General features: G+C 41.2%; 1 protein-coding gene across 1 annotated transcript; it reads left to right on the top strand.

Moving 5' to 3' along the window:
• Nucleotides 1-3409: 3409 nt before the first annotated feature.
• Nucleotides 3410-6634, top strand: NPS (neuropeptide S). Its single transcript, XM_014945248.1, has 3 exons — nt 3410-3458; nt 3597-3678; nt 5932-6634. The coding sequence occupies exons 1-3, from the start codon at nt 3451-3453 to the stop codon at nt 6139-6141; spliced, it is 300 nt and encodes a 99-aa protein (XP_014800734.1). The 5' UTR covers nt 3410-3450; the 3' UTR covers nt 6142-6634.
• Nucleotides 6635-26043: the final 19409 nt, after the last annotated feature.

Here is a 26043-nt window from a genome sequence, read left to right on the forward strand (position 1 = left end):
TTGAAAACAAAAAAATTTGAGCTTGGAGCAAAATATCCAGGCAGCTTTACCCCCCCCAAAAAAATCCATGCTGAGGTTTCACTGTGAGCATGCTAGAGAGGAACAACAAGATTTAGTACCTTGCCTTTATCCTGCTATGGTTTTGTAATGTTTGGGGTTACACCAGTGGGCCATGCAGGCAGGTTTTGGTGCGCCCTTTCATTTTTATTGTTTTGATCCCTTCTCAAAGGCATACAATGCCAATTTAAACACTTTGGATTTACTGCTGGAATAGGGGAGGGAAATATCATGTTCTAAAGCTTATAGGCCTGTTAACTTTATGAAGTTGCAAGGCTTATCAACAACCTTTGTGTTGTGTTTCACATGGGTTTTGATGGGAAAACCAGACGAGAGCAGCAGCAAGGTGCAATACACTCTTGCTTTAACAAAGCAAGCAGGAGGGAAGAGGTGATGTTGTTGGCTTTGCAGGGAAGGGGAAGACATTGCCACTAATTTATTCTCATAAAATGCAAATTTTATGGATGCTGGGATTTTTATTATGGTTCTTAATGATTCATATGACCTATGATACCTGCCAGTGAACCTTACCTGGGAGCAAAGCCTCAGACTGGATGCTCTACAGACAGAGTAGAAGACAGAAATGTCAATTGCCACTTGTTCTGTTAAACCTGATTCATCCAGACCTGAAGTGGGAATATCTTGAACATATCTCAATCTCCATATACACTTTATGCATGCAAATCACCGTTGTGGTGTGTTAAATTGCATCCTGAATAGCTAGAAAAAATAAATTCAAAGAGGTGAGAAGCAAATGTGAGAGCTCGAATCTTCACCCTGTTCAGATAATGTCATGTCTGTGGGTCTCCAAGGTGGACAAGCCCCTTCAGCCCAGTTCTGGGCTGGTGGTGTCTCAAGAACTCTTTCTCACCTTGTGATTAAAGTTTGTGGCTTTGAAAAGGTGGCATCTGCTCTTGCATTTTGTGGAGGAAAACCCCAAACTTTACATGTCTCCTTGTAGAGTCAGGTCCTAAGGACCACAGTCTGTCATAGGTGACTTTTAGGCAGCACTGTAAACAGAAATCAGGCTAAAGAGTTTTTCTAAGAAAGAGCATGAATGAAATACAAGCAAAACCTCAGGTTTTGCTTGTTTTGCAGGTTAAACCTCAGGTTTAACCATTATTTTCTTCCTAGTGTTCAGACCAGATGCAATCGATTTTTGTGAAGTCCTTGGGAGCTTTGCTGCTGTATGAGCCTCTTTCCCTTTCCCACCTGCTGTGTGAAACATCCTTAACGAGCGTATTCGATCATCCTTTTGTCCTTCCTCAGAAAGTCACACGAGAGCTGTCTTCCTACGTTATTTGAAGTTTCTGTAATCTGCTGCTTTGCTCCAAGCTCCACAAAGCTTCCTCCCGTCCAGAGTGGCCTTCTCCTTGGTGTCCCCTGGGAGCTGCTTGGTGGCCTGTCTTGGTTGTCCTCTCACCACCTGCTCATGCTGAAGGTGCCTACAGAGAAGGACTCAAGGCACCTCTCACATCCTCACGTAGGAGGTACTGACCAGGCACAATGGGAGGGCACCAGGGACTCAAACAATTCATGATTTAAAAAGCCTAAGTCAATAAGGCACCAGAGGTTGCCCAGAAAGTCATAGACTCCCCATTGAACCTAGAAATCCTGAACTTAAATCACAAGGCTTTTCTTGTCCCTTGTCTTCTGCAAATAATGTTGTGTGAAGGTTAATTTCGTATTAAAATGGAGTTAAACTAAATGCAGATACAATGAAAGCTGACGCTAAACTATGCTCAAGCAGAATCCAACCCGTTGTGCTTTTCATTGCGGCAGAAACACGGGCTAATCCGCTTATCGGGGGGAGCTGGGGGTCCTGGATGAGTCGGAACGGGATGTTCAATTCAAACGAAGGGATTTTCTAGCTGTATAAGAGGGCACAGACTGAATATGCAAATAGTCAAATGTTCTCTTGACAGTTTTTATAAATGGATTGCTTACTGCAGTGTTTAAATGAGGCTAATTTCATCTTATATTTCTGTAGCCGTGTTGGTCCTGAAGAATCCTGAAGTGCTTTAGCAGCAGCTACAAACACGTCCTTTTTAAATATCTGCCGCTGCCATGATCAGCACCGGCACGTGCAGTGAGGATGAAAAAATATTCAACCACAATCGGGGATCAAATAGTGAATTTTTCTATAGAACGTGTTAAAGACCATACGTGCCACTGTATTTCTTCTGGCCTGAAGGCCAGACGGCCTTCTGAAGGCCTGAGGGCCTCCTGAAGGCCTTCTATCTGAAGGCCTTACTGCTTTCTACCTTCTGGAACTAAATGCATCTACATCAGGAGACAGAATGTTCCAGTTAAAATTGCCATAATTTACAGCAGCTCAGGTGTCCCCAAAGACTCACACAGAGTTCCCTCCTGGAGCCCTTGTACGTTGAGTTTTCAGTGTAAACACTGAAGGAAATGCACTGTTTGAGGCTGCTGAGTCACTGGTGTGCCTGTCTAACACTGGGTGACTGTCAAAAAAAGATCCTTAGTGTTTTCATTTAAAGAAAAAAAATTGGAATTTAATGTTTTTCAGCATTCCCTTGCCTGTGCAGTCCAACATTCACAGACTTTGTGGGATTCTCACAGTACTCCCTATAAATAAACCACAGGATCCCCTGAAATGTTGCACAATTCAATTAAATGCAGCGCAATTACATTTGTTGCAGTAACAAATGATGCTCTTAGACATTAAACATTTGCTACGTTGACGGAGATTAACAGAATTGATTAATCTTACAGAAGATTTGATTGAATAAACCTAACATAGGCTAAGATATATTAGCATGCAAGAGAAGAAATTAATGTTCAAAGAGCTTAAGTTCTAAGACAAACGCTTAAAAATTGTGTGCATTAAAAACTAAGCATGTTAAAAAAAAAGGGGGGGGGGAAAGAAAAGGCAAAAGCTATATATATTGTTCTGTGTATTGTGGCTGCTCTGAGTAAAATAAGATTTTTTTGAGGAACTTTCTACTTAAAGTGCACTTTTGCTGTTTTTCCCTTGCAGCCAGGCTTTACAAAGGCTTAATATGATATATTGGAAGTGTTAAAAAAGTCTTGAAACGTATTTTTGACATCTTTAGACCTTTGACCATCTTTGCTATGATGATACAGACTTAACAGTAAGCCCACTTGAGAGACATTTTAATGGAACACTTTAAATGAAATCAATTGGTAGTTTCATAATGGCAACTGAATGTGTGTTCTTGCCATTTTCCCATTTAACAAGAAGAAAAGGCCAAACAAGGACCAATTAGTCATAATAAAATCAGCTTTGATGACATTTTTACTCCTGAACTCTGGTATAAAATGGTCATCTAAGAAAGAACAGAAAGGATATGTGAGGAATTTGGTAGTACAACTGCATGTACTTACATATGCACTCCTGAGTAAAAAATGATCAGGTAAAGACACTGAATATATATATTTTCTCTATACAAAATGTATAGAGAAAATACCTCGTTTGTGTGTTTACATGTATGCATGTAGTTTTGCTTGATTTTGTTTTAAATTTTAACTGATCTCCATTTTTTTCTTTGAAGCCTATGCAGGTTAAACCTTGTTTTCATTCTTTGGATCTCAATGACATTTGTGTGCTCGGGTTACCCTGTTGTCCATTCCATGGTAAGTCATGCTCCCTACTTACTTGAAGATCAGATGCTTCATTTCTTTTAAATAGATCTTTTATTTAAATTATTTTTGGGGGGTGCTTGTTTCTTCATTGTTGTCGTTTTTTATAAAATGAAAGACATTTATTTTATTAAAACTATTGGATAAATATTATTACCTAATTTTCCTGGAGTATAGCTCAATTTTTACTTTAGTTACTAATAAAATATGCAAGCCTCTAAAATAATCATGTGAGAAATCTATTGCATATTTAATGTAGAGTGTGGGGAGCTTTTGCTGAAGTTGAAATACTGTATGGAAAAGAGAAAAACATCAATCTCCTCTCCATTTCATCTAAATTCCTTGTCTATATCAAACAGGTACAATAAGATATATGTATTAATTTCACTTATTGCTAGCAAGTTTATAAACCAGTCAATTTGTTTGTCACTGTTAGTGGGTAGGGAAAGGAGAAATTCTTATAGAAAGTTATGGAAAATTATTGCATGGAATCAGTAATACAAATTTGATTGAACTATGAAAGAAAGTAGAGCTGCCTGTAAAACCAAACAGGTTACTTAAATAATGCTAATATCCCTTCCAGTGCTGGTCTCGAGCAGGTCACCATGACAGATTGCTGGTTAAACTGTTCATACACCATTTAAGCCTTTGCCAGGCTGGAATGAGACATTTTATTGCTAAGGATGTTCAGTTTTCCTGCTTTGGACAAAGCCTTCTTTAGACACCCTCTTTCTTTATTGCTGTAAAATCAGCTCTTGAGGCCACGGTTCAGATTTCTGTGTTTCCTCTGCTGTGTTTTGCATCATTATCTTTTCATTAAGGTGGTCTGTCGCTCGCAGAAGCGGTGGCCTCTCATGCAGCTGTTTATTTTATTGATGTGATATTCCCGTTAGCCTTAATCTATCCATCGCCCGCTTCCTCTGCATCTTTTACTTCTGTAAATGCTGAATCATCTTTCATTTCTGATGATGGATGGTTTAGACACATCTCAAACTGACTAGACACATTTCGTAGTGGATCTCTGTGTGGCAATGGCAGATTAGGTAAAATGAGCTTAATTATTTCCTATAAATGAATATTCTGCATGTTGAAATAACAGTGATTTATACCGTAGTGTAAGTCCCTGTGTAGGCTGGGAGACAGCAGCTTGAAAATGCAAAGGGGACTTTCTCTGTGCCCGTGTTTCTTGCAGAAAGCATTTCTTCTTGTTAGGGAGAAACTTCAGTCCGGGGGAAAAAAAAATCCCAGTGGGTGGCAGAAGCAGCTGTGTGCTCAGGGAGCTGCTGCCTGCCCGGTTCTTTAGACTCAGTGCATGCTCTTGCTTGCAGGAAAGATCATTAATCTTCTTTTTATAGGCACAGAACAGGGAAAAAAAAAGTAAAGTACTAAACAGTATTAATAAAACTAATAGCATACTGAATTAAAACTAATCTTAGTGAAGCTAACGGCAATCTTTCCATCAGTTCCAGTGAAGGCAACTGTTGACCCCGTGGCTTTCCATGCAGCCGTGTCCCAGGCAAGGATGCAGCACAGGCAGCTATAGACATGCCAGGAAGTGTTTCCTTTCAAATTCAATCTTAATTTAAATGCAACTTAAATTTGTAAAACTTTCCGATGTAGTTGACATCTCTGTACCGTAAAGTGCAGGTAAGAGGAACATGTAACATAAACCTATCTGGATTTTAGTCCAGACTTTTCAAAATTCCCATTGCTATTTTGTCCTTACTCAATTTAGTCATAATTACCACCATAACTAGTCCTAACTGCCCCCAAATTTCTGCTGTACAGGTATTTTCATGTTCTCATATCTGTTATTTAAACTACTCGGCTTCACACAAGTGATAACAAGGTGCTGTTTCAGAGTTAACTGAAAAAAAAATCTCATTTTACAGCAATAAACATATGTGCTACTCTAGAGAAACTGTTACATGTCACAACTGGTCAACATCATGGAAAACAATTCATTTCATACCTTAAACATAATTGTAACAGTATCAGTATTTTATGCCAGAAATACCACAGTTGAGTTTTCTAGAGAGCTACAAAAATATCTGATTCTGAATGTGATGAATCCTTAGCGAATAACAGTTCATCCTTGTCATTCTAAGCATAAATTGTTTTTGTGTTTCTTCTGTGCTTTTTGTACTGAACAAGTCCTGGCAAATACACAAATCCATAATTTTACTGTTTTTTATCTGTCTCTTTTTTTCTTTTTCTTTTCTTTTCTTTTTTTTTTTTTATCTTCAGAGCAGCAATCCTTTTTATTTGAATTGCCAGCTGTATGGAAAATCTGATTACTGCCTCGTCCTGCTGAATAACTGCCTGGCCAAGGTGGGCAGGAGCGAAGAACTGGCTTTTTTAAAGCCTTACCTGGAGATGCCTTTCAATAAAAGGTCCTTTCGCAACGGTGTCGGGTCGGGAATTAAAAAAACTTCCTTTCGAAGAGCAAAGTCATAAACAAATGTTCAAAACCACCGCCCCGATTTTAGCATCTGATGTTTCACTTTGCGCTTAAAATCATTTTAATGCTTTTTCTATGATGAAACCAACAGAGACAAATGTACCCGTGTCTTCATCGTGTAAACAGATGTTTATTTCAAAGAGCACAAGCCAAGTGGAGCAGATGGGATTGCTCAGAAAAGGGCTTTGTTTCCAAAGTTACAGTATCATAAAGTTTTGTGTCGAAATGAATGTTTTCATTTGGTTAATTCCCCCTCTTTGTAAAGCTACGGGTTTAATCAGCTTGCTCTTGCTTAATACAGAATTAGTCCTGCGCTGTGAATAGGTGTGTGCAGGCAGCCTGTCGGGAGGGCTGATGGTATTATTCCTGACATCCCTCCTCTGCTGGAGCAGCAGACCCAGCGGCAAGGCAAGGCATATTTTCCTGTCCCAAATCACATTGACTTGAAGCCAACTGCTCTGGCAATATTAATACAGATTTAAAGTACTAATTTCACATTTCCGAAGGTATGAAGGGCCGCTGGTGAAAGACAGAATCAGGCCCGCCTTGTAACTTCTGGTTTCTTTTTAATATAGTTATTTAAAATGACTTTAGCAGGAAATAATCTCTTGAGATGTGTCATCTCATTTCCAGAAGAGTCTTGGGAAATCACTCTAAGGCAGGGTCTCAGCACAGCTCCCTTCGCCTCAATTAATTGACTTACGTGGGCAACACACATCTGATAAAATGTGCCAAATGCGGTTCCTGCTCCTCTGCTACAGTGGTGGCGCGGTAATTAATGGTGAGGTTTTTAATATCCTGTTTAAAAAAAAAGAAAAAAAAAGGTCATTTGGTCTGAAAATATGTAAATGTGGAGTGTAGGAAAGGTCATCTGCTGAGTGACATACGTGTGAATTTTACCTTGTGGCTGTTCCCTCCAAACGCAGTGTAACAAGCTGTAGCATCGGGTTGAAGTGTCCGTGCAAATGCTTTTCCAATTCAAAGCTAAGATAACAATAAATCAGTATTTGGATGCTTTCTAATATTTCCCTGTTAAATATCATAACCTGGGAGGTTGCTGTTAAACCTGGAATGAGGTGGGGTGGCACCATCACTGCTATGATGCCCATGGAGAAAAGCAACTTGATACTGGGTTTCTGGAGTTCTGGAAAAGCAACTGGTGTGATACTGGGTTTCTGGAGTGCAGCTGCTTAATTTCTGGCTGGTTCCAGGAGACCAAAGACACTCCTGTCTGTGTTTGTCCACGCTGAAATGTTTAAAATATTGTGTTTTTTAAAGCGGCTTAAACACTTGCACTCCTTTTGGGCACCGTTGGTGTCTAGGTTGGTTAGCTCTTGCAGCTCTTAGTCAAGGTGACACCTAGAGACCTTTAAAAATCTATGAGGAAAATGTTAGATAATTATTATTCTCATGCACTCTGTCTCGTGGAATGTCCAGATGGAGGAAGCCCGGGCCACCAAACGTGGTGGCACACAGGACTTTCACTGCAGCAGGGCATTCGCCCGGGCTCGTTCTTGGCTGCTGTGATTGCAGCCGTGGCAGATGTCCTGCAAATGCAATTTTCCAACTCAAACACTCTCCAGCTCTGCCCAAGAAGCAGCATTTTAATGCCCTTGACCCCGTAAAGCTGAAGGGTTAGGAATGACTCCTGGCCGGTGACTCCTGGGCGTGCTGGTAAGTGTTGCCAAGAGGTACTGACCTGCTGGACACAGGTCCTGAGTGCAGGGTCCAACAATTCTTCGGGGGAAAAAGTAACATGGATTTAATTCTGCCCTTGTGCAGGCACACTGTGTGTGTTCTGCATCTGCACACCCCCATACCAGGGGAGGTGGAGGTGTTTTGTCGCAGTGCAGCTACCTGCGGTGGCTCTGGCCCCATCCTGACAGATCAAATCACCACCCAACTTATTTTTCAGGGAAGGAAAAAAAAAAAAAGAAAAAAAAATACCACCCAACTTATTTTTCAGGGAAAAAAAGACCGAAACAAGTCCAGATTTATCTTTGTCTGGGGCTTTCACATCCATTTTAGTTAACTTTGATTCTACATAATCAAATACATTTCTGCCTTGGTAACCTATGACAAACAGGGTTGTCTGTAAGCAACACAGCTATATGTGTAGCTTTGAAAATCAGCCTCTTTTCATTTATTGTGCGGGTATACGACCAAGTCATTTAGTAATTTGGCAGTTGCCTTTGAGCGGGGTATGTTCATGAAGGCTGAAGAGCCGGTGTCCTGCTTGCACAGACCTTCATCCCCTTTTTTTGAGAGTACGGGCTGCAAGAAAAACAGCTTCTTGGCTACAGGAAAAAGCCCATTATTTATGATTTAGTCATTCCCTGACAAGCCACTCCACCTTGAGGGATCTGCATATACAAAAAAAAGATGGTATGAGGAGGCCACCAAGAGCCATAAGTCTTGCGCTCACCTAAATCACCCCGAGCAAGCCTGGAAAATGTAGATTATCCAGCTGATTTACAGCAGTGGTTCTGTCACTGGTGGCCTGATCTCACCATCAGCACCCTCTGGAAACCCACAGCGCCTACGCTGCCTTCGACATGAAATGCTAAACTCTTTTCTGAACTTTAAAGGTGGCTTTATTTTGGAAAGAACAGAGAGTAACCTCAGTGATCTCTGTCAGAAAATTAGGATCTGAAGGTGCCGTTGCTGAGCACATTAACTTTTATGCTGACAGAAACTGGAAACATGACATAAAATGTCTTTTTTTCGGTGCAAAGAGGACAATAGGAACAACTGTAGGAATGCTGGCCTACAGCATAATTAATGTGCTGCAATCAATTATATTTCTTTCTGGAGAACAGGGATTAATTACTCGGAAAAGGTATTTTCTTTACTATTTTTTTGGCTAACCTAAGAGAAAGGATAAACAAGTTTAGAGGGTGGAAAGGGAACTGCTTCTTCTAGGGACTGAGGAGCAAGTTGGGAAGCTGGGGATGACTTGACCAGTCATGACCTTTGGTAGTAACTCAGTCTGTGACCTTAGACAAGGCACTTCTTTTCTACTCAATTTCTCCATCTGAAAAATATGGAGTTATTTCCATCAAGCCATCTCGCATAAGCGGTGTCATGACTGATGGATTTGGGAAGTGATTTGGAGGTGATTTGGGGTAGAGAAAGGTGGTCTCTGCAGCAGTGGCATCATCCTGGGGCTGGGAGAAAGATAGGAGCTCTGCTCCCACATCAGAATGACCTCCAGCATCACCTTCAGCATAGGACCGAGCACCCTAATGCCCATGTTCATCCTCTAACCTCCAGGGAGCCCTGTGGATTTCACAGCCAAGGCAATTCCCAGGTTTATGAGCTGTTTTCAGCTGCATTGTCCATTACTCCAGCTACTGCCAAAAAAGCAGATGAGATGCTCATTCCTTGCTGAGGCTGAGTGAGAGGCATCCTCTACACCTGCACTTTCAAAGTACAGGTGCTGTAGTTTATTCAATCTTCAGCAAGTAATACTGTCCATTTTCTTCTTTTTTGATCCTGCACCCTTTGGTTAAACACATTAAAATGTATTTAAAGGACGTGCACAATCCCTGAATCCGTAGGGATTTTTTAGCCTACTTTGCTCTAACTTGTACCTACCCTTGGAGGCTTTGGATGAAAGTATCCACTGGTGGATCCTGGTCTTTGGGCTGTGAGAGCCATCTTTGGGCATAGAAGTCACTATGTCCAGCAGCCAGACTGTCCTGAGCCCTGAGGTCAGGCTGTCACTGCCCTGCAGCTGCAGGACCTGTGCTGCATCTCCATCTCCATCCCTAACTCCATCCCTATCTCCATCTCCACCTCTAGCCTCATCCCCACCCCCATGCCCACGTTGCCTGCTGCTCCTCTACTCCCTGAAAACCAGCTGCGCCTTTGAAGGAGGCAGCTGAGATCCACCACCAGGTGAAAATAAAAAGAACAAATCCAATAAAATATGAACAAGCGAAATCTACCTGAAGACAGGAGGATGAATTAACATATTTTTTTTCCTTCTTCACAGATTATTGGCAAGAAAGGCAATTAAATAGCCTGATGTAATAGCATCTAATTTACTTGCAAGACTGAAAATTAGTTGTTATAATGACATACCAATACTTGGGTTTCTGGTTACCAAGCACATATTAAAGTATATATATATATATATATCACGTTTAGATTTCCTCATTTGCTATTATTTGCATGTAGATGGTAATTTATTGCCTTAAAATACTGAAAGGAAGAAAGGAAGTCTCTTGCTGCTTTTAGCGCTGGATATAATTTTGACCTTAAGAAAGAACAAGACAGATATGAGAGAGTATATTAGATGTTATTATTACCGTAATAAAATACAGATAAAAATCATAGTGCAGAAAGACTCTAAGACAACTATTAAGCATTTGTCATATAAAGAACATCAAAATTTAACTTATCAGATATTCTGGCACTTTAAAGATTCATCATGAAAAATTACTTCTAACAGTGAAGCGTTTATGCAATATGTCATTGATGAGCTGTCTGCTTAAACATTTAAAGAGTTTGGAAAAAGATTAAAAAAAAAGTCAAAGATATGCTTTTTATTAATCTGACAGAATGTTTCGCTGTATTTAAATTTATTTTTAATAGTGAAACAGTATGGCATCACATTTTTTTAAGAAAACAAGCTGAGCTCGTTGTCCTGCCCTAACAGGGGATGGTTAGTGAGCACAGCCAAACTGAGGATGTTGCTTGTTGACTGAAAAAAATGAACAGACGTAACATCAGAACTCACTTCAGTGGTCACTTTTAGAGCCGGGGGGGAATTTTTCTGCCTTTGTGTTAATAGAAAGACTTTTTCTTCTAATACCCTACAGGATTTGAAGTCATTAGGTTGATTATGCTTAAAATTAAACATATCTTTAAAGCTTGATCAACTGAGACCTATCTTCTCAAAGTCTTTAGCATGAACCTTTCAGAGGATGTAAAAGGGCTCGATACGGCAAGAAATGAGCTGTCGAGTGCTGCTCTCAGGATGCCATCCACCACTCGTTGAAGTCAACAGAAAGCCACTGAGCATCTTCACCAGGCTTTGGATCAGACATTCCGCGTGTTAACGGTAAGAGTATTTTGTGTTCCCTTCTTGCAATCGGTCGAATGAATCCAGGGAATCTCTATGGCAACCCTTGAGCACCTCACCGCAGCTATGTGCACTAATAGACTTTTTTCCCCAAAAGCATCCTCATTGATTTTTTTTTTTTTTTTTTTTTTTTACCCTCAAAAGACAGGTCACACTATTCCACTCCGTGGCACTAGCTATTCCAGCAGGTATTTTTTACTCTGTACTCTTCCCTGCATTTTGGTGCACATACTGTACTGGAACTCTTAAGAAACAAAGCCACAGAGCATAAGGTGAAATGAAGATTTATTTGTTGAAAAATAAATATAAAAAAATTAACAATTTACCATTTGAGTCAAGTCTCCTGCATTAGATTAATGCCTCCCACACACTCAACAATTGGCATCCATGATGGCCATCACTGAGCTCCAACTTCTAAATCATAGAAACTATAATACATTCTTCTTTTTTTTTTTTTTTTTTTTTTTTTTTGTGGTTTGTGCCTGCTTGTCTCTTTTAGCCCACCATATCTCAATTTGGGGACCACAGCATCGCTGGCATCTCAAAACCACAGCTAAATGCTGGAGCTGGGAGCTCTGCGAGGAGCCCAGGCCACCGCGGTTGGCTCCGTGTCTCCATTAGCATTGTAATTAGTAGCATGACACTCGGATGAACCCAAGGTCTACAAGGATACATGTGTAAATTTATTGTTAATCACAGAAATGTAAATACAGGAGTGAGCATTACTCCAGAGGGATTTCAGTCCCCTAAACGCTTTTTCTTAAATTAAAAAGTATATGGGCAAATAGATGATGGTTATACGTGTTGCAGAGTTTTGTTTGCTTTGTTTTCAAGTAAAAATCATAAAGTAAATGAAAAGAACAAATGGATCTCAACTTGAGTCAAAACACAGGGGGAAAGGGAGAATATGTACCGGTAAAAAGGACCACTGGGGTAAAAATCATTGCCCTTTAGTGGTGTTTGCTCTTTTTCACTGACAATTTCATTGATAAGCCTCTGCAGTGCTCTTTTACAATAATTTTACAGTAAACAAAGACCTGGAGTCTTGAAATGTTTTGGTAGGAGCCTGCTTGATGGAGCTCCTTTCCCATGCCAGGGTGTTCACACTCGTGCCCACCTGTGGTGTTTGGTGGGTTTTTCTCAGCACGGTCTGCAACCCACATTCACTTACAGACGGCCCCTTTCAGGCTGTAAATTTACCTGTCTTAATTTTGAACTGAGTCCCACTGTTCCTCTTAATGATTTTCTTGAAGCCACTGAGTTGGATTTGTGGTAACATTCCCTGCTACCTGGAAATGTGTCAGAAATACCACGCATCCTCCGTTTGAAGTCGTAAGGGTTTTTGCTACAATTCTAGATGTTTTTGGCTAAAAGAACCTGGCTTCTTGGACAGGCGTGGCCTTTGGTTTCCCCGTGTTATGTCAAGGGATGTGTTTGACTGTCGGTCTTTTTGCTTTTTAGTTTTAGCCAGGTTTGTGAATTATTCCTTCCTGCTGGCAATGTGAATCTTGTTAGCTTCCTGGATGATGGGAGCAGCACAGTTACGGGCATATTTTCTGCTGCTCAGTGATGCCTGGCAAAGTGCATCCTGTGAAATGCCACTTCATTTCATGTTTCTCAGCTTTAAATTCATTTTTGCATTCAAAATGTGGCAAAATTATCGTGGCGCAAGACACCGATGGCACGTCAGGAAGGATGCTAAGTCATTCCCTTAATTAGACAGCAATTGGGGCTGGCTGGAGCGCACCATAACGCGAGGAAGTGATGTGTAAGTCAAGGGGACAAGCTATTTGCTCGTTATTGACTCACTTTCATGGCTTGGCATCAGAAGTCACGCCGAGGGTGGGCTCACCCCGAGTGCTGGACTCTGGCTGCCATCGTAGTGTCTGCCCTCCAGATGTGCAAGGGAACCACAAGTGCTATATTTCTATATCTCTTAATAAAATAGCACAATTGGAAGAAAACAACCTTTACTTAACACGCTATTTATATTCTCTCTTATCTTTGGTTACTCTTGGTTATGTGATCTAATCATGTCCATTTATTAATGAGGTTCCTCACAGCCACTTGAGGCAATGTAGGAAAATTGACTGGAAGGAGCTTACGGAGCAATTTAAGGCCAAATCCTGATTGCTGAACATAATGAAGTATGCTAACCGATGCATGGAGATCCTGTTGATTACTTTAAACAACCTTAAATGAAAGAAGACAAATGACCCACGTGGGTGGAATTGATGTAATTGGCCTATGAAAAGATACTTATGAAACAAAAAAAGAAAGATCATTCTTTTCCCACTTGTAAACATGGGTTGTTACTTATTGTTTTCTTTGCCCGTCTGCAAATATGTAATTGGCTTTCCCCGGGATGCTCCTCGCTGCCAGCAGCTGGGCAAGATGCTGTGTCAGAGCCCAATCTCCCTTTCAAATTGATGCAACTCAAGCACCGGGCCACTAAAGCACTTTCAAAAACCCGACCAGTTTCTCTATTTTTGCATCAAGCTGGCGTTTTTCTAAATTTCCGCCACCAAACTATTGCTTTTGATGCCCGGGTGCTTGGTGATGCCCTGTTGACTTTGCACAGGGCTTTTTCCCAGTGTTGGAGAAGGGTGTGCGTGAGGAGGAGACCCGCGGTGGTTACTTTAGATCGTTTGCTCTTTTGCATGTACAGCATCGTGTCGATTTGCGTATTTGAACTTTACCAATCAAGCCTTATGATCAACAAATAAGGTGTCATTTACGTGCTCTTGTTAAGGAAATGAGTTGCATTTATCTTCCCTACGTTCTCAGAATGAAGTTTGGGCTCAGCTCCTGCCGCTCCCCTCTCACCCAGGCTGTGCCTCCCAGCCTGGAGCACTGCTTAATTAGCAACACCACGGACGCTACAGCCTTAAAATGAAAACTAGATGTTTCGGTCACTAGCCTAGCGTGGATATTTTGCCAAGTCATATTCAATTATTTAACTTTTTATTTATGTGAAATACTTCGTATTCTATACAGATGTTGTCATATTGCATTAAAAACCCCAGTATTTTTAAGGGCCTCGTGGCTGAAGACAGTTTTGTTTGACACGTTAATTGGAAAGTGTTTGTTCCAGTGCTTCCACAGTTAGTGGGGCAATATATGATACAATTATTCATTACCATCACAGCATTTGCATTAGTTTGTCCCAGCTCCTCCCCTGCAGTACCGGGAGTAGGGTAGGGACAAGGTCCTGGCCTCTGGCACCTCCCTTTGTGCTGCTGGAGGACAGAATTTCACTCTAAGTTGGACTTAGATATCTATTTTTAATGTGTTTCCAACAAATGCAGAGGTTTTATTTTGTGCAAATCATGACAAAGTTAGTCATCCTCATCAGGTCTCCACAACACTCATACTGGTTACCGTAAAAGTGCTGGTGTTTACCAACAGTCACAGCAAAGGATGTTTCAGTAGTTTTGTATTTTGATTTCTTTAGTGACCCCAATGTTTTCCTTGATGCCATGTTAAATGCAGTAATGGTCAGGAGCAGCAGCGAGGTAAGGACTTGTTCAGGACTCACTGAACAAAACTGGGAAGAAAAAGCAAATACAGCCACTCTCCAGGGGATCCTGTCTGGGAGTGTATGAAAGCTCTGATTTCTGAGAGTTACTTTTAAAATTCTTGACCTTCAGGAAGTGGTTCAATTTTACTATAAATAAACAATGAATTTCACATGCCAGTGGGGGAGAGCGAAGAGATTTTTCTCCTATTTTTATGCTGTGGAGCTGCAGCAGCACAAACCTGGGGTGCTGAGCCCAGGCGGGAGCGTACTGCGCCTGACACGGAGCCTTGCAAAAAAAAAATAATAATAAAAAAAAGAAAAATCAATAAAAAAATTGGAACCGTTTCTCCTTTCCCTACAGGAAGCTTCCCCACAGTCCCCATGTCACCTTGGGCAGGTTACTTACTATTTCTGCACTTGGGTCTTACAGCCAAAAAAGATGAACTTGTCCTTTTTTTTCCCCTTCCCCTGTTACGCTGACGTGATTTTCGGCTGCCGGGGCTGGTGCCCACTCTCTGTGTGGAATTTGTGCAGTGTCTGACTCGTGCAAATTAATTCAGTGTCTCAGCACTACTGTAGTGCAAACGGTAACAAATTGTGGGAGCGATGGGCAGCCAGCACGTGATGGCAGGGAGGAAGAGATTTGCAGAGGAGAAAGGACGGGCTAAAATTGGACCTCTGAGCAATTCCTATATTTTGGGGGTGTTTTTTTTTTTGTCCTGCATACTTGCACTAGGAAAAAAAAAGTTCCCAGAGAGATAAAAGCCTATGACATATGTATATTTTGCTCTCATTTTCAGGATCACCAACTTAGCTTTTTAAATTTGGTGGGGCTGGAGATGGGAGACGTGGCACTTTTTTTTCTCCGCCAGCTTGAAAGCGCTGCAGGTTGGCATTCCGTAATTATTTTTGTCATAAAGATGAATGCCATCCTAAAAAAGTTGGAAGCTAACAGCACCTCGGCTTTGATATATGAATATTACCACTTTGAATGTTGGAATGGCATTATAGATGGTTTATGGTTTTATGACTATGAGACGTTCCTTAGTCTCTGATCCAGAAATACATTCCCTACACATTTTAAAGCAACTTTTGGTCTTTGACATCTTTTCATTTTATGGCTCGACTTTGATTTCAAAACGCTTCTTGAAGTGAATTTAAGAGAGTGTAGGATTTTAGAGATATTCACCATAAAACCTGGGTGCACAGTAGTCACCTTTAGCCACCTCTAGTTTAATACCCCGCAATGTCAAGGAACGGCTGCGTTGCATTAATTCACCCCAGTTCCTGCTGGGAAATCACTGAGCCTCCACAGATAGCTGGTGTGATGTGAAACAGTTAATGTCTCTTACATTTTTCTAAATTGTATACCTTCCTAGCTATACAAAGATGATGCAAATGTGATATTTGAGGGAATATATTCGCAGAATTGTAGTAGTTTTTAAAATGAAAATGGCATCGTTTTGTTTTGCATGTGTTTCTCCCCTCACCCCCAGCCTGCCAAAGCGCTGGCGGTTCTGCGCTTTGCAATAAGCCCCTATTTAAAATATGTTTGGAAAAAAAAAAAAGGCAATAAAATGGAAGACTGCCCTCTAACGTCAACAAAGCCAACCAGAGGGGACTGAAGAGGCAGCGAAAGGCTGTGGAGGGTGATTATTGGCCACAAGTGCTCTGGATGAACAGCATTTTGGGTAAAAGAGCAGGCAGAGGAACATTTGAAAATTTGAGGATTTCAAAAGCTTCAAATAGGGTTGGGATGCCAGGAGGCAATAAAAGCCAAATCTGAGCCTCTTTGTTTTGGAAATCCTCCTCCAGATAAGGATTTAGCCTTTTCCTCGCTGGTATGCACATTTAGTAGTGCTTGTGTCTGAACAAGGGGAGGGCTTGTGGAGCAAGTAGGTCTTCAGGTTTATTTTAGCAGCAGAGGTTAAAATTCAGCTGGCACTGAAGGGCATGGAGCAGCAACTGAATTTCTCTGTATCATCATCATCAAGAATAAAGTTTAGAAAAGAGGTCCCATGGATTTCTGGTGTTGACCACATGAGGAAACCTATGAGATGGCAAAGGTAGGTCCTTGAGGAATGTGATAGCACAAATATCTCAGCAACATCATAACTTCACATTTAGGGGATGGGAATTGTCACTCAGACTCACCAAGAGCCAGCAGGGACCTTGTAGAAGGTTTCTAATATTCACAGCAGCTACGTTAAGTTATGCCATCCCATTGCTGTCATCTCCTCTACTTGTGTTCTCATGGAAGAGACTTTAGGAGGCAAAACGGTACCACTAGCAACAAGAAAAAAAATCCAATGTGTTAATTTGTGTTTGTCTGAAGAGCTGGTATCCATGAAAAGGTAGACTCTAAATATAAAATATTATACATTATGATGCTAATTGTCAAAACACACAGATTAAGTAAAGTAAACATATACTGGATCTGTTACAGCTTCCTATTGCAACAAGTGTAATATCAAAATACAAAAGATACCACAAACAACCCCCAAAAAGGAAAAGGTTTATATTAATACGCGTTACTGAATCAATAACAAAGATTAATGAACACGAGGCATGAGTCCCGGTGTGAGCTCCTGCTCTGTGTACAAACACGTCATCTCTTCTGCCTCTTTTTTTGGTGATTTGTAGGCCACCATGTTTTTGGAGTTTGCTTCATGTTGTTGATGATGTGACTACCAGCTCACACGCTGGCTTCTCTCTCACCCGGGGATCGTGGCTACGTAACCACGGAGAAGTATTTGTGGAATAAACATGAAATGTGTTTCCACAAACACTCCTGGCTGCGATGCTTAATTTTATGATCAGTCAGCCAGCTCCTAGGAAGGAACACCAAGGTTGGATGCAAATTCAAACATGATTGAAACATCAATCACTTATTCACTGAGAAATATTTACAGTATTTTCTAACTTGAGAAAGGAATAATGAAACGTGCATCTTAGGGGGGTTTTATGGGCAAATTTTATTCCAAACATTTGGGATCTATGCAGAAATTGTTCACTCATCAAGTACTGAAAAAGGCCAGGAATGAAACAAAACCCCAAAGGGACTGAAATCGGGCTGGCCAGAAATCCTCCAAACAGTTTTCCATTGGAAAATGCCAGATCATAAAAAATGAAGTGATCCGGGAAAAATCAATCAATCCTGACAAAGTCACAGGGAGGAAGATTTCCTGCCCAGCTGCCTGTCAGGCTCCCCAGTTGGCTCTCTGTTGGGGGTCAGATCGATGATGCTCACCCCCCTGAGCACCCAGGAGCTGCTCGTGCCCCACGTCCTCCCCAGCCCTGAAGGCAGCGAGGAGCTTCGGAGCCATTGAATTCAAGTGTTACTTTGACCTTGCTGCTAAACTGAATGCCACGTTTCCTCTTCTGAAGTGACATATGTTGTTTTTTTCCCATTTAGTAATGTATTTTTTTTAATCTCTGGATCCCTAGCACTGGAGTTTCTGGTCTGCTGTCCAAGAAAGGAGAAGCAAAGCCAAGCTGAAAGCTGACGACCCACAACCTTATAAAGATCTCCCAGTTTAGTGTAGTGCCTGTCTCTAAAAGATTAGTACATTTATTGAAGTTGATAAGTGTTTATTCTTTGGGTTTTTTCAGATAATCCAAAGCAAGCTGAGTGCTCCTAGTGCGAAAATAGAGCGAGAAGTGCCCAGCCTTGGAGAGCTGCCACCGAAATTGGCCATTCCCAAACTGCAGTGCAGGTATTTACGGTGGGTCACGAGTCTTTCCTAAACCTCATTATATCCTACGTGGAGGCATTAGCCCTGCAGCTACTGCACCTGCACTAATTTAGGTGCAATGGGGGGGATGTAGAGGGAGAGCTTGAGCGTGGGGGGCACAGTGGTTGGGATCAGCCCTGTTGGCTCTGCACCCGAGCTGCCAAAGGGGCTTATGCATTATAACAAGTACTTCTTTTTGGTTTGTTTGTTTGGTGGTGCTTTTTTTAATTTTTTTACATCTTAGCTGTAGCGTGATGTTAAGCCCTTCTTTTTGGTTTGTTTGTTTGGTGGTGGGTTTTTTTTTTTATTTTTTTACATCTTAGCTGTAGCGTGATGTGCTTCCCAGACATAAAGGAGGTGTTCTGACACGGATTGGCATGGGTTTGGGGTACATATGTGGAGGCTTAAGATGCCCGTTAGCAGATGGAGCCGGTGCAGATGGCACGGCTATCACATATGGGGAGGAGTGTTTGATTCCTCGGAGTAGGAGTGTGATGTTATTCTCAATCAGAGGGGTCAGAACAGCTTTCACTTATCACTTAGTATTCTTAGGACCTGTTATTTCGGGACGGAAAAAAAAATCTGTAAATATGTCAAGGCTCATTGCGGGAAGCTTGGGAGGGACAGGCATGTGAGAGGCATTTCCAGATAAGGCAGTCTGTATTCTCTTCATTTATTTCTGATAAATGCTGATTGATTGATAGTTCTGTTTTAATAAATACCACAAGGGGAGATGAAGCTCTTCTCCACACAGCTATGGTCTGGTTCAAATTAAGATTCAGGAGAGTGGTGGGAACACGCCATTGCTGAACGTGTGGGGAGAGCAAGGAGATATTGCAGAAACAATTTCTAACGGTCTCTTTCAAAACACAGTGCCCAGTAGTGGGTAGAAACCGATATTAATCTGTCATGTTTTTATATCGTTCTTAAAGTCTCTGTTCGAAATCTAAACTAACTTGCACAGAAAAGCAAGGATCCCTCTAACAAAGCAGCATTCTGGCAGCATAAACAACTACCAAGCTCAAAAGGGAAATGAAATATATCTGTGCTCTTCTGACATTGTATAACCTGTTAAAAGCTGAGTATTCTGTGGCAGGGACTGAGGGGTTTTATTCCTTGTATGGATTTTCTTAGAATTTTAATGGGGGAAAACAAGTAACAAGTAAGATTCTTCCACTTCAATAGCTGAAAGAGTGGGTTTTATGGAAAACGAGTGCGATGCCTTTTATCTTTTCCTAATGAAAACACTGCCACCAGCTGGTTAATAAATGGTTTTGACGCGAGTTTTACACAGAAAGAATTTCACTTTTTTTAAAAAAAAAAAAAACCCAGACCTAAGCTGGAAGTGATATTTTCAGTCAATATGTTTTCAGACTAGAGAGCACTGAGTATCTGTACTCTCCATTACTTTTTCAAATTATGATAATGCAATTAATGCTTTTTTACCTTAAATATGTTTTTCAACAAACCTTCAGGACAAAGCCCAGCTCAGCAGAAGGAGGAGGTCACTGGAAGAGGTACTTTTGCCATCTTCCACCTTCATGAACTGGTGCGGCCGTCTCAGGCAGCACCTCCAGATTTTGTAAGGGATTATTTTTAAATTCATAGCCAAAGTATTTGATTTGAGGCTTTTAAAATATATTTAAACTAATTTGCCTTTTCAGATCCACTGTTTTTGCCTGATGTCCAGTGTTTTGTTGAGTCACTGCTCGAAGAGGCTGGAATAAAACCTGCCAGCTCTGTGTTATGGCAGCTGCCTACAGGGCAGTTATGGGTCTTGGTGCCAAGACTTTTGGATGATGCCATAAATGTCATCAGCTCTTTCCCTCGCTGATTTTGCTAAAACACCAGTGGTGGCTGAGACACCTGGGCAGCGTTGACATTTCAATTGCCATGTCGGTTTTTACTCCTGTGCTTGAGACAATTCGCGTGCTCGAAACGATCATTTCAGGTTCTCGGCAGACCCAAGAAAAATGCAGTTCAGCCTTTCAAAGTTGCCATAACAATCACGGGGAAAAGAAATCTTGTAAATGGAGGTTGAGGTTCAGAGGCATAATTCTGTGCTCAGGAGGGATTCACAATTGATCTTGTGCCCGAGAGAAAGTGGATATATTGCAGCCTCAGAAGCTGCCAGTCCAATAGTAGATGTGTTTCATAGTGCAATACAACATTTTCCTTACAGCTGACAATCTCCTTTGGCCCCAGACTCAGTCAGTGACTTTGGAGGTTTGGTTTTGTTTTGTATTTTTTTATTTAAGCTCTTTCAGCAAGGGGAAGCCATGGGGAATTTGAGCGCCCCAAACCCCTCCAGTGACCGTTGACCTGGAGAGGGTGTTGATACCCACACAGCCTCTCTTCTGCACCACCAACAAAGGGTGCTCCCAGGATTTTGCCACGATACTCAGGGCAAATCTGAACCTCAAAGGAGGGTTGGGTGTCACCGTTGCCTGCACAGGGCTGGCTCTGGGGATCTGCAGAGGATTGCCCAGCCATGGCATCCGTCCTTGTGGCTCGGTGGACTCCCCTTTCCCATACCTATCAGCAGAGCAAGGGGACAGCATGTACCTCACACAACGTGGGGAGGCTCTTTACAAGGCTGTGTTACCTTCACAAATGAAAAAAGAATTTAATTACCGAAAATAGCAGCATCCCTTTCTTTTGTACAGCCAACAGTGGAGGAGTCTTTTATCGATTTCTTCTGAATGTCAATATCACAGTAGAAACATTGCAATAGAAACAACTTCTTTTTTTTTTTTTCTTAACAAGCATACAAGCATAGAAAAATTTAAAATAAAACCTCAAACCTCCTGTTCTGAAATATAACTCTGCAGTTTGTGCTCAACATGGAAAGGTGAGCCAAATCTGCAAATTCTCCTGTAGATAAAGTAAAACTTTCCATCCGTGGATGAAAGCTCACTTGAGGATGAAAGCTGTTTAACATTTGAAGCAAAGACTCAAAGACTCAGAACACCTGGGGTGCAGGTATTGCTACGCACCTTTAGGATAATATCCTAAAATCTGTCAGTTTATCAGTCATTCAAATGTAGTTAATTGTTACCCCACAAGATTAGCCTTAATGAGGAGCAGATCTCTGACTGAGAGGTCTAAAAACAAGTTGGCGATAAGCATGTTGGTTTTTACCAGAGTTCAGGGGTTTTTTCTTAACATATGAGATATGCATGAATGTCTTGAGAGCTCATTAGGCCTAATCTAATACCACTTGTCAGCAGAAAGCTGGAATTAGCTGAGGACTGGCTCAGGACTTCACACCTTGTAAGTACCTTCACTAAAGTCAGCACAAATTTCTTCTTAACTTCCAAGTTTGCATTAAAAATATTTACTGCTAGTCCTCATAGGCTGGAATCTTTATGTTCTGCTTATATGTATTTTTTATTTTAGGTAAGATCTTCCATTAGAAAAGGTAAGAACCAAGAAAATAAACCAATTTAAAATGCAAAACTTAAAATTGATTAGATACATGAACCTTTACTGGGGGGAAATCGCCATACTGCCTTTTTTTCTGCATAGACTACAAGTTTCTGCCAAGTTTTTCCTCTTACCTTAATACTACCAAGGTTTAAAATAATTCATGTCATTGGTTTTAACAAGAGGTAGTGATAAAATTTTAAATGACTCCAAGTCTTCTATGAGCATTATGGTTTCAAACCAGCATCCCACAAGTCCTGCTTGGGGCTCCTTGTGATGTATTATTCTCCCCAAACAAGCATGTGCTGCAACCTTCCGTGATGTGAGACCAAATTAATTGCTCCTGTTGTTCCTTGGAAACTAACATTTCTCTAATGATTCAATATCTCATTAGGCAACACTAAAACACTGGTTTTGCTAAAGCGTGGTTTGCCCAGGGAGGACCTCCTTGGCACCTGATTTGTCGTGAGCTGACAGCAGGCACCGTACCTTAAAACATCAGAAAATTGGAACTATTTTGTCTATGCAGCTTCCAACACACTAAATGTATACTATTCTTCATAGCTATTAAAATGCCTAAGTAGAATATTGCTGTTCAGCAGGAACAACAGAATAAACACATTCAACTCCATTGGTATAATTGGCTGCAAAAATTTTCCTCTGGGATGAAATTCAGGGCATACAACGTTTTACAACACTGGTCCGGATTACGCCGTGTTCTCCCAGTAGTCCCATTAATTTCAATAGACCTCTTAAAGAATAAGGTCGTGCCAGTGGAGAGAAACAGGGAGCCAGCCCAGTGCCTCCCTGGGGACGCTGCTGGGACGGGCAGCGGGGCAACAGCAGGAGGGGTAAAACACAGGAAGCTCCCGTATGGAAGCTCTCATCCAGGAGGAGAAATTTCTGAGTTCACTGTACTGTAATCCTGCCTCAGAGAGGAGGATTAGAGGAGGATTAAGCTACAGCGAACCAAGGTCACTCCATTCCCCAGCGACAGACTTCACACAGAGATTTAATGTAATTTGGAGAATACCCGTTGACTTCACACGGCCGCGCGGTTTGCCCCGTCTTCCCCAGCCTGGCACCCCAGACGTGGCCTTAACACCCAGAGTTCTGGATACGTGGCTTTGAAGGAAAATAATCTTTACATTTTCTGGTCTCTAAGGGTGTTGGACTTGAGCTGGCCACAGGACAGGAGGCATCTCTGCTGGATGCAGCGGACGTTGCCTCACCAGAAGATGTTCTCCTGCATTATTGCCAACCAGAGGTGGGACGGAGCTGCAGGTATGAATACAGCAACCTACAAAGGGCTATGGGTGAGGAGGAAGAGTAGTTTTACTGGAACTCAAAATATAAAGATTTAATCCATTGGTTTTTTTTTTTTTAATGTTACTCATGCTTTCCACTGTTGGAGTCTATTTTGGGATCTGATACATAAGTGAATATATGCTCTCCGCAGCAAATAAGGATCCAGATCTGGTTCTGAAATAAAAAGTTATTCCACAATTAAAAATACCAAAAAAAAAGAAATCTAATATTTTCAATGTAAAATGCATTACAGGGAGATATTCAGACACCTGCCTCTTTCCAGCATCCACAGAGGTCATTCTAGAGTGTGATGTTACTGCTCAATTAGAGGGTTTCTTATCAACAAAAGTTAATTGAATATTGAAGTCAGTTAATCAGCTGAAGTCTAACTCAGGATATTAAATGGCCAAATCTAAACTGAAAACGTGCACATCCGCAACTAGCTTTTATTTGGGGGCAGATATGTGCATTTTGCTGTTGTGAGTGCTTTATTTTGCTGGACACTGGCAGCCAGGCTGCTCTGAGTTACTTGGTAGGTCGTGAAGTTTCTCGGGGTAATTACACTTTTAAATTCATGCTTGTGTGTGTCTCTGACTGTCTGGGTATATATATATCTTCTAAACTACAAATTACCCAGCACATTTGAGAACTCTGTGTTATAGGATAGTTTATTGTGAGCTACCCAGTAACATTAATTGCACTTATAATTACCATAAGGTCTGTCAGAAGAAATAGAGCATGTAGGAGATGGATTGTGATTGTTCAGCAAATACAGATAGGGGATGAGAAGGGGCAGATTTTGTGTCAGAGCAAAGCTGATGTGCTGGGACGTGCTGGATGGAGCAGGCTCCCATGGGCTGGGATGGGGCTGGTGTGGCCATCTCCAACCCTTCCTTGAATGTGGGTCTGCCCAGAGGGTACGGGCATATATGGGGCTGCCCCAGACCCCTCTGCATTGAGTGTGCTGATCCTTCAGTTGATCCCAGTGGACTTTGGATCAAATCCTGGGACGGCACCAAGAGTTATGCAATATTGACTGTTTAATATTCATGTTTCTGCACAGATCTCATTAACTGTCCTTGCATTAGCTCCCCGACGTACAGGGTAATTGGAGACTTTTCATTTTACAAAGAGAGTATGTTGACCTTCAATCAAATTCAAGCAGATACTTTAGGGTAAGATTTAGAAAGCTCATCCTGGAAAAAATGAAAATTGTAGTGTGTCAGGCATTACAAATATCTTTATTTTCTCTCTGTCTGTTTTTGAGGCTTAACTTCTGATTCAGCATATTAACACCTGCAAGAAAAGCTGTTTTCCCCATGTTCTTGGCAGATTTCTGCTTGGGATTATTTTAGATTGCAATGTTTTGCTTGCTGATAAGATGTAAAGAAACCCATAGGCTCCTATTCCCCTTTGATAAATGAATTAATAGAATAAAAGATGAAACAGTTTCTCTTAAAAAATGTTTGCATACATTACACAGTTGTGAAGCTTTCTGAAGGTTACTCATGCAAAAATGAAAGTGAAGTAGGGTTCAGTGAAGTTTTGTGATGTATTTTAGCAGATTACCAGCTAAGCATCAGGTTATTAATTTGACTCATTTTGCCAAGTCCTCCTTATGGATACTCAGTCAAGTTTAAAGCAGAACAAGGAAATATCTCCGTATTTAGAAGAAAGGATGGGCTGGAAGCACATCTGATCAGGCAGTAGAAATGGTGGTAGTGTTTAGCAGAGACTTCTGCAAACAGAGCTGTTACTTCTCCAATAGATTCCTGACAAGTCCAGAACAAATACTCTGACAGTGAATCGACTTCTGAATTGTGTGAGCCAAACACTTTGAAAAATGCTTTGTGTTGACTCAGTCAAAGGTTTTCTACCTTGTTAATAAACTCAGCTCTTTCAGTCTTCAGAAAAGCTATTTCTGTGTTCTTCAGCGTATCCTTTGTGTTCTCATTGCAGGGATTTGTTAATACAGGAGTAATCAGTTAACTCTTACACATTTAACTCTGATGAAAGGCCTTTCGTCGACTACAATGGGCTTTGGATCAGCATCTCAAAATTATACCTTAGGAATTAAAATGTTTTCACATTAGAAATTATTTAAGATCTCCCAGGCTAACAACGCCCGCTGGTTTCTGTCATGTTTCCCATGGGTTTGCCGAGTCCTCCTTATGGATACTTAGTCAAGTTTAAAGCAGAACAAGATCTGCACATTTAGAAGAAAGGATGGGCTGGAAGCACATTTTTGCCAAGTCCTCCTTATGGATACTCAGTCAAGTTTAAAGCAGAACAAGGAAATATCTCCGTATTTAGAAGAAAGGATGGGCTGGAAGCACATCTGATCAGGCAGTAGAAATGGTGGTAGTGTTTAGCAGAGACTTCTGCAAACAGAGCTGTTACTTCTCCAATAGATTCCTGACAAGTCCAGAACAAATACTCTGACAGTGAATCGACTTCTGAATTGCGTGAGCCAAACACTTTGAAAAATGCTTTGTGTTGACTCAGTCAAAGGTTTTCTACCTTGTTAATAAACTCAGCTCTTTCAGTCTTCAGAAAAGCTATTTCTGTGTTCTTCAGCGTATCCTTTGTGTTCTCATTGCAGGGATTTGTTAATACAGGAGTAATCAGTTAACTCTTACACATTTAACTCTGATGAAAGGCCTTTCGTCGACTACAATGGGCTTTGGATCAGCATCTCAAAATTATACCTTAGGAATTAAAATGTTTTCACATTAGAAATTATTTAAGATCTCCCAGGCTAACAACGCCCGCTGGTTTCTGTCATGTTTCCCATGGTAACATGAGCCTTTAGAAAAGAGGG

The sequence above is a fragment of the Calidris pugnax genome, unplaced genomic scaffold (assembly GCF_001431845.1).
Source record: "Calidris pugnax isolate Ruff unplaced genomic scaffold, ASM143184v1 scaffold89, whole genome shotgun sequence".
Taxonomy (NCBI): domain Eukaryota; kingdom Metazoa; phylum Chordata; class Aves; order Charadriiformes; family Scolopacidae; genus Calidris; species Calidris pugnax.

Coding starts and splice junctions, on each gene's coding strand:
- NPS (XM_014945248.1), top strand. Junction 3,679..5,931: donor ACCCTGTTGTCCATTCCATG/GTAAGTCATGCT, acceptor TTTTATCTTCAG/AGCAGCAATCCTTTTTATTT.